Source organism: Wolffia australiana, chromosome 4 (assembly GCF_029677425.1).
Source record: "Wolffia australiana isolate 7733 chromosome 4, ASM2967742v1".
In the NCBI taxonomy this organism is placed as follows: Eukaryota; Viridiplantae; Streptophyta; class Magnoliopsida; order Alismatales; family Araceae; genus Wolffia; species Wolffia australiana.
The window spans coordinates 12,644,564-12,652,500 of record NC_135838.1 but is presented as its reverse complement, the minus strand read 5'-3'; the positions used below and the strand labels follow the sequence as shown (position 1 = coordinate 12,652,500).

Sequence of the window (7,937 nt, the reverse complement as noted above, 5' to 3'; positions counted from 1 at the left end):
TCAAAGAGAGAACTCGATCACAAAGAACAAAAACCCCAACAAAGATCTGCAGAGAAAACCATACCTGTTCATCAGTGAAGATCCGGAATTGCATCTTCTGCCTCGGTCGCTGCCTCGGCGGGCCGCTAAGAACGAAGATGAACACCGTAGCCGCAGCCACGCCGATCGAGCAGAGAGCACCGATCTTCCAACTGTTCTTCACGGGTTGAACTATCGATTTCTTCTTCTCCATCTCTTCTTCTTCCTCCTCCTCCTCAGGCAACCTGGGAGCCTCCATTAGAGGCAGCTTCCCCCCCCTCGAAGTGGGAGAATCAAGCTTCATGTCGACGAATTCGCTCTCTCCGAGCTTCCGGAATGACACATGAGTGATCACTTCCTTGATTTCTTTCACCAATTCTTCCTCTTGATCATCTTGTTCTTCCTTGTTCTTGATGGCAGGGATGAGCTCCTCAGGCGCTGCAACGAGGAGATGAGGAGGATGATATGGAGGGCAGACGAAGTAGTTGATGTCGACGAGCCCGCCGCTTGATCTGAACTTAGATCTGTTGGGGATCATCAAGCTCTTACCATGGTCGGATCGCCCCAAATCGAAGAACTCGTCGCCGTCGCCGAGCAATTCCCAGTCTTCCAGATCTCTCTGAAGGGATGATTTCTCCATGGATCTGGCTTCTGGGTATGCTGGAAAGATGGGTTTTTTCGTTCATATAGGAAGAGGGCGACCTCCCCCGTTGCCAAATATCTGTCTTTCTACTGGTTTTTTTTTTTTGAAGAAAAGACGATGGTGTTGTCGGATAAGCGCGAGCTCGGTCAAGGTAGAAAGAAGGAAAGAAAGTTTAATCTTGAGTTTCAGTTTTTTCCTTGCGTTTGATCTTAATTTCGGTTTTCAAAACGGTGGAGAAAAATATCTCCGGTTGCTTGCTGGAGATCTCTTCTTGCTGCTGGACCCACACACCGTGGACAGAGATGGAGATAGAGATGAAGATGGAGATAGAGATAGAGATAGAGATAGAGAAAGAGAAAGAGATGGAAATGGAGATGGAGATGGAGATGGAGATGGAGATGGAGAGGAGAGAGAATGAGAGGAGGATAGAGAGAAAAAGAGCGATGGAGGTGGAGATAGAGATGGAGATAGGAGAGAGGAGAGAGAGTGATGGAGGTGGAGATAGTAATGGATATGGGAGAGAAAGAGAGCGATGGAGGTGGAGTTAAAGATAGAGGGGAAAAGAGAGATGGAGATGGAGAGAGAATAGAGATGGAGACAGAGAGAGAAGAGAGTGACGAAGGTGAATATAGAGATAGAAAAAAAGAAAATGGAGATAGAGAGAGAAACAGAGATGGAGACAGAGAGAGAAAGATGAGGGTGAAGATATAGATAGAAAGAAAACGAGTAAATGGAGATAGAGAGAGAAATGGAACGGAGTAAAAGGAGGTAAAAAGAAAAAGAGGGAGGGAGGTAGAGAGAGAAAGAGAGAGATGGAGATAGAGAGAGAAAAGGGGACAGCTGGCTGCAAGGGAAGCAACGGTGGGCTTTCTCCTTGGACTGTGGAGTCCTCCCAATGCACGCAAGAAAAGGAAAAGGCCACGCCACTGTAGGCCCCTTCCACCCTCCGTTGACCCCAAAAAAAATCAAAAAAAAAATCTGATTTTTCCAGCTTTTTAAAACTCATTTTCCGCAGATTCCTCCTCTCTGACAATGCAACTTCCATTGACTTCATTCAATTCTCTACTAGGAAGAAGAGGAAACAGAAGCAAGAGACGAAGCCCAGAACCGGGCGTTATCAGCTCGTCTCCACAGATGCTTATTCCTAATACGTAGGTTGCAGCAAATCCGCCTCATCTCGCTGACCTGCCTCTCCGCCACCCGCCTCGAAAACGCCAAGAAGGCGGTGCCAAGCCTGTGCAGAACCCCGGAGATGGCGAAGACGACAACCCTCATGAAGAGAAAGGCCAAGGAGAAGGCGAGGTACGGCTCGCGCCGTAGGAACTCCCCTGTCGGTCGCCATGGCTCAACGTCGAGACCCCCTGAGAGCTCTGGCTTGGGGCGTTGACTGAACGCTCTCTCGTAGAAGCCAGACAGGGAAGTTATGTCCTTTGGCCCGTGATATCTGACTGAGGTTGACCCATTGATCAGGAGAATGGCAGGGAGGCTGAGGACCCCTAGTCTTGAAAACAAGCTGCATAGGTGACGTTTCATTAGTAGGGCATAGTGTTCATCACCGATGACCATGATGAGTCGTCATTGTTCCTATCAGGGGACGAAGTCATCATCATCTCTTCCATATATATGTGTGTGCATTGTCACTATGCCCTTATCAATCATCTGTTAACCTTATCGATCCTCATCATTTGGCTGTGACCAGGGTGGCGATGAGTAATTCATCACTGTCCCTCATGTTGAGGACGAAGAATGATGATGATGATGATGATGATGATGATGATGATGATGATGATGATGATGATGATGATGATGATGCTGATGATGATGATGATGATGATGATGACAAATTTTGCCATTGTCCACAAACACTACTGTGGACTAAAACCTATTGTCTCCCAGATTCTGTCATTTGACCAAAGTAGTCGTAGATGGGTGACTTTCTAAGAAGAGTAGTGGATCTGGCCCAGTACAATCCGAAGGAGAATTATGCCAACAATTGGTCCTTAACAAGATAAAATGACCGATAAGATCGATGGTCGCATCCACTCAATCAGCAGGGTCGATCAAACGGTAAGGATTAAAAAACTGCGAAAATGGGATTTAATGGGCTAATCGGGTCGGTCAAACCTACTGATCTAACCGCCCGCTTGATCAGATCGGCTACTCAATTGACTGGTCTAGCTTGCTGTCATCTCAATCCAGACAGTTCAATCATTAAAAATCAAAGCCACTTAATTAATATACTATGTTGATCCGATCTCAATCCAGCCAATCGCTGATCTGATCCAACTAGATCCCAAGATGGGCAAGTTGTACCAACCGGCATGGTTTGAATCGTGAACAGGGATGAGAGAGAGGTCTCAGCCGGATGGACGTGGCTGCGAGGACGACGACAAAGGAGAATTGGATCATACCATTAAGTTTAGACCCAATTCTTCCTACAATTGGTCCAACCTAAATCAGAAAACTTGATAGGATAAACACAATTGAAAATGATGAATTCATTACCTTGGGGAGGCTGCTGATTCCTCTATGGTGAGATGCCTTATGTCGGGGAAAATTGAGCTGAGTGTGGCAAACGCTGACCAAGTAGAGCGCGAGAAGGGGCACCAGTGAGCATGAAACAGCACAGCGTAGAGGGTCTTCCTAACGCCATCCCCTTTCAAAAGCCTATCTATTGTATCCTCGCTCACCTGCAATGACGAGTTCAGGTATCTGTGAGATCATATATCGAGAGAAAAATGAGCATTCCAGATCAAATTGAAGGTTTTTCTTATAGCAGCAAGAGAGAGAATCAAAGCGAGGAGCATAGTCTATATAACATCAGAATCAGATAGAGAGAGAAATGGATTCAGAGGCATATTGTGGATTTTTTCTTCTAGCAGGAAGGATATCCAAAGGAAGAGTCTAGTTTCTATATATCAGATAGGTGGAATATTTAGTATAAAGATAGAAAATCCAAGAGAGGAGCCTAGCCTCTATAACATCAGAATCAATAAGAGCGAGAAGGAGATTCAGTGACAAATTCTGGGTTTTTCTTATATCATAAGAGAGATAATCCAAGTGAAGAGTCTAGTATCATTAACATCAGAATCAGATAGAGAGAGAGGGGGATTCAGGGCATATTGTGGGTTTCTCTCATAGCATAAAGAGAGAAAATCCAAGCGAGGAGCCTTGACTCGATAACATCAGAATCAGAGATAAAGAAATATGGGTATTAGGGGGAATGTTGTAGGTTTCTCACATAGCAGCAAGATATAATCCAGCAGAGGAGCCTGATCTAATATATAACATCAGATAGAGAGAAAGATGGGGATTCTGATTCATATTGTGGCTTTTTTGGTATGTTTTCCTCTCTCTCTCCTACATTAACTAGAGAGAAAGATGGGGATTACAATTCATCTTGTGGGTTTCTCTTGTAGCGGAAAGAGAGGGGATTAAAGCGAGGAGCCCAGCCCCAAAAACATCAGATAGAGAGAGAAAGATGGGGATTCTGATTCATATTGTGGCTTTTTTTGTATGTTTTCCTCTCTCTCTGATACATTAACTAGAGAGAAAGATGGAGATTCTAATTCAAATTATGGATTTTTCTTGTAGCGGCAAGAGAGGGGATCAAAGCGAGGAGCCCAGCCCCAAAAACATCAGATAGAGAGAGAAAGATGGGAATTCCGATTCATATTGCGCGTTTTTCCTGTATGATTTCCTCTCTCTGTGACATCAGCCAGAAATAGAAGCATTGGGATTCAGGATCATCGAGTGGGTTGTTCTTATATCATCAAAAGAGAGAACCAAAACGAGGAGCATAGTCTCTAAAACATCAGATTGAGAGAGAAAAAAAGGGGATTCCGGGCCATATTTTGAGTTTTTTTCCATAGAAGTAAGAGAGAGAAATCTATCCTAGAAGCAAAGAACAGAGCAAAAGAATTAATCGTACCCCGACGGGAAGCAAGTCCTCGAGCCAGACCGAGCATTGCGGTAGAGCTGCAGGCTGAAGAAAGGAGAGTTCTTCCTCTCTGAGACACTCAGAAGGGCTGCTAGAGAAAACGGTGGGGAGCAAGAACAGAAGGTAGAACAGGTGGATAGCCATCCAAATATCCAATACAGAGGAACTTTGGGAGAAATGAAGATGAAGGCAGAGGAAGAGGAAGAAAGAGAAGCAGACCCTTCTTCCCTTTCCCTCTTCTCTCTCTATATATATATATTTCTTCTTCTCTCTCTCTACTTTTCGCTCTCTAGATCTTCTCTAGGCCATTTAACAGATTCCCATGTCAGCCTTATCCAAGCCATTGACTTTCCTGACAAAAAGGCATTCCACCATCTCCAATTAAACTAGTTATTTTTCTGCTCCACCTTCTCGAACTCTGTTGATTATTGCTATTATTAGCCTACAACGTCATTTATTCCTCCTTTATTTAATATGGCTGCAGGAATCATAAATAAAAATTGAAACATGTTACTTCTATAATCAAGCATCTAAAAGATATTTTTAGGGTATAAACGTTGTAAGGGAGGTCTCATGTAAGAAGTAGATGTTGGAAATGAACTTCAATTCTAATATTGATTCCATTATTACTGTTGAAAATTGCATTGAAAAATAACTAGTGTGTCAATGGGATCTGGATAGTGGATTGACAAATGTTAATTGAATAAATATTTATTTGATAAACAAAATATGATAATAGGATTGTCAAACCATATCGGTAGGCACGTCGTTTGAGCAAAAATATCCATTATTGTCTTAATCGTGAAGATTAATACTATGATGTCAAAAAACACTCAGCAATTAGGGATCAGGTCAAAAGCTACTGAATAAGTCATGATCCTTACTACAGAATTTAAAACTGTTGATCTGCAGTGGCATGCTTAAAAGAAATATTAAACGATGGATTTTAACCAACTAATATTTAAAGTCATTAACAGAATCACCACCTTCAAGCTGTTAATGGATATCAATATCATCATTTCAAACAAAGGTCATTATTACATTTTGTCCATTTGACTAGAGGATAAAATAAAGCCTGACTTCATTTTATCCTCTTACCCATGTTAAAACAGTTGATTTAGAAAAAAACATCCTTAATGGGGAAAATGGCAGATAAACATGACTTCTAATCTAATGCTAAAGATCATGGAGATGCAAGTCCTGTTAAAACAATCCAGAGGTACAATTTGAAACCATGACCTCAAAATGATGAGCTTTGTGAGCTGCCAAACTGATCTTTTTAAATTTCTAAATAAAAATATTTATAATCACTCTAACAATAAGTATAAGTGACAAAAATTCTAATCCAAAATTCGATTTTCTCAAGTAAAATTTATTCGATTATAAAATAAATATTTTAAAAAAAATTCATGAACTGTACAACTCAAAATTGAGAATTTTCCACCTTTTTGGTATGATGAATTTTCCACCTTCTTTACGGTATCCACATTAATGCACATTATCCTTCTCAGAAAATTTGAGTGATTTAATGTTTGAAAATGGGACTCCAGTACAATTTTATCCCTCATCGTGATTTTCTTGAGGGGATTCAGGGCATAATGTGGATTCAGGCCAAGCAGAGATAGGCTTAGCATAAGCCTATCACATTTTTATCAACTCCCACTCATGTTCCTTCTGCTCCTAAAGTTGTGTCTGGGGTTGTGCATCACTTCTCTCCCCCTCATAGATGCTCCAAAAGTCATGCCTAGAATTCAGAGTTATCATAATTTGAGCAAGGATCACTCCCAAATCCACTATGGGCTCATTGAAAGAATAAGAGATGGACTGCTGAGATTCTGAAGTTTAGTAGTTCAAGATAAACATGGAGTAAATTCGTTTTTAATCTATATTTAAATTTAAATTTTATGTTGAGTAATTTGGAACCCAAAACTTACCTTTAATACCTGAAACTTAATGGATCAATCATGGATTCAAGTTCCCACTTAGTCCTGTTCAATGAAGAGTCCTTATGGATTTATGTATGTATTGTCTTTCTAATAAGGATAAACACAACATATATCAGGGTAGATGTTGTTACTAGGTCTTATTTTATTGGAGCCCATCTTGTAGTTGGAAAATTAAAGGACAGGGGCCTTCAAATTAAAATTAGTTGACGCGGTCATCCTATCAGAATCAGACAGCAAATAATATTAATCTTCTTGACCTCGAGGGGTGGTGTGGTCAATAACCGTAGGCCACACATCCTAAAATATGATTTAACTCGTTTTGGCCCAACTTGGGTGGAGTCAACTTGGCTTATTCTGGCTCTTTAGACAGGTACACAACCAACTAATGATATTATCACCCCACAACCAGCATCATTGTCCCACTTGGCTGGCTTCCTTGATCCATTTGATCCTCGCCCCAGCCCACTACGCGTTCTTCTCAACTAAATATGCAGGTCCGATAAGCCCACAAGTCAATTAAGTTTAAATGAATCCTTAATGTGAATATATATATATATATATATATATATATATATATATGTATCAACTTAATAAATTCATTTATTTGAAAAATAAATGTTTTAAATTTCTCTCAAAAATAGTAAAACTATGGAAAATCATAACAATTTTGAGCTTCTACAGTGCATAATATTTTGATTTAATAAGCTTTAAACTATATAAACTAGGCAATACTCTATGTTTATGGATAAATAATTATCAAATGTATAAAAACAATTACTATATCCATTTCTGAGAAATACAATGCATAAAATGATGATAATGCAATTAAAGTGCACAACTGATATGCATGGTATTAATTAGTGTAAAAAGAAGTTAAGTCTCAAATGCAACTTTAGTCATCTATATGTAAGTGAATGTGAAAAAATTTTGATGTTGATATATATGTCTGTGAAAATTTCAAATTATGAATTATCAATTAAAACCTAATTGTATTAGCGTACACCTTCCGAAACTCATTTTTAAGCGAAAAAAATGCCTAGACAAACTAGATTTGAACTATGGATTATTTATCATTTTCACTAAATATACTTGTGTATCTTGTCCAATAATGATTATTTTTCTCCAAATATATAATTCTATAAAATGAGTTTTTGACAGGATATTTCACTAGTCCAATGGATTCAGACATTCGAAACATTTTGCTAATAATTTATTAAGGATTGAAATATTATTTGATTAGTGTCCAAACCTTGTAGTTAAACATCAATATAGTTTCACAAACATTGTTCTAATGAACTCCATATGTTTCATTTCTGACTAATTATTTTCTCAATTTATTTTCCTTAAGTAATCCAGAAATAATCCATATTTTGACAAAGTCTTAAAGTAT

The 7,937-nt window shown here is 39.6% G+C and overlaps 2 protein-coding genes across 3 annotated transcripts in view; both read right to left on the bottom strand.

Annotated features, from left to right (window-relative positions):
- LOC144701980 (uncharacterized) overlaps positions 1 to 792 on the bottom strand; it is a 1,616-nt gene extending 824 nt beyond the window's left edge. Inside the window, exons 1-2 of one of the 2 annotated variants that reach the window (XM_078573819.1) lie at positions 568 to 792; positions 65 to 456 (exon numbers count right to left, since the gene is read on the bottom strand). In XM_078573819.1, the coding sequence (XP_078429945.1) occupies positions 65 to 456; positions 568 to 658 (483 nt within the window). In that variant the 5' untranslated portion in view covers positions 659 to 792. Of the gene's footprint in view, positions 1 to 64 lie in introns of both variants that reach the window. The other variant, XM_078573816.1, reaches the window with a different exon arrangement.
- Positions 793 to 1,624: 832 nt separating this feature from the next.
- On the bottom strand, positions 1,625 to 4,857 carry LOC144701979 (5'-adenylylsulfate reductase-like 5). The gene is made up of 3 exons (XM_078573815.1): positions 4,593 to 4,857; positions 3,167 to 3,351; positions 1,625 to 2,174 (listed from the first exon to the last, which is right to left on the bottom strand). Exons 1-3 carry the CDS (start codon positions 4,743 to 4,745, stop codon positions 1,727 to 1,729), a joined length of 786 nt encoding a protein of 261 aa, XP_078429941.1. The 5' UTR covers positions 4,746 to 4,857; the 3' UTR covers positions 1,625 to 1,726.
- Positions 4,858 to 7,937: the final 3,080 nt, after the last annotated feature.

Excerpts from the sequence above, each read along its gene's own strand:
- LOC144701979 (XM_078573815.1), bottom strand. The coding sequence starts at position 4,745 with ATGGCTATCCACCTGTTCTACCTTCTGTTCTTGCTCCCCACCGTTTTC. Across the intron at positions 3,352-4,592 it reads AGGACTTGCTTCCCGTCGGG|GTGAGCGAGGATACAATAGA; the intron begins GTACGATTAATT and ends TCGTCATTGCAG. Across the intron at positions 2,175-3,166 it reads GAATCAGCAGCCTCCCCAAG|CTTGTTTTCAAGACTAGGGG; the intron begins GTAATGAATTCA and ends TCACCTATGCAG.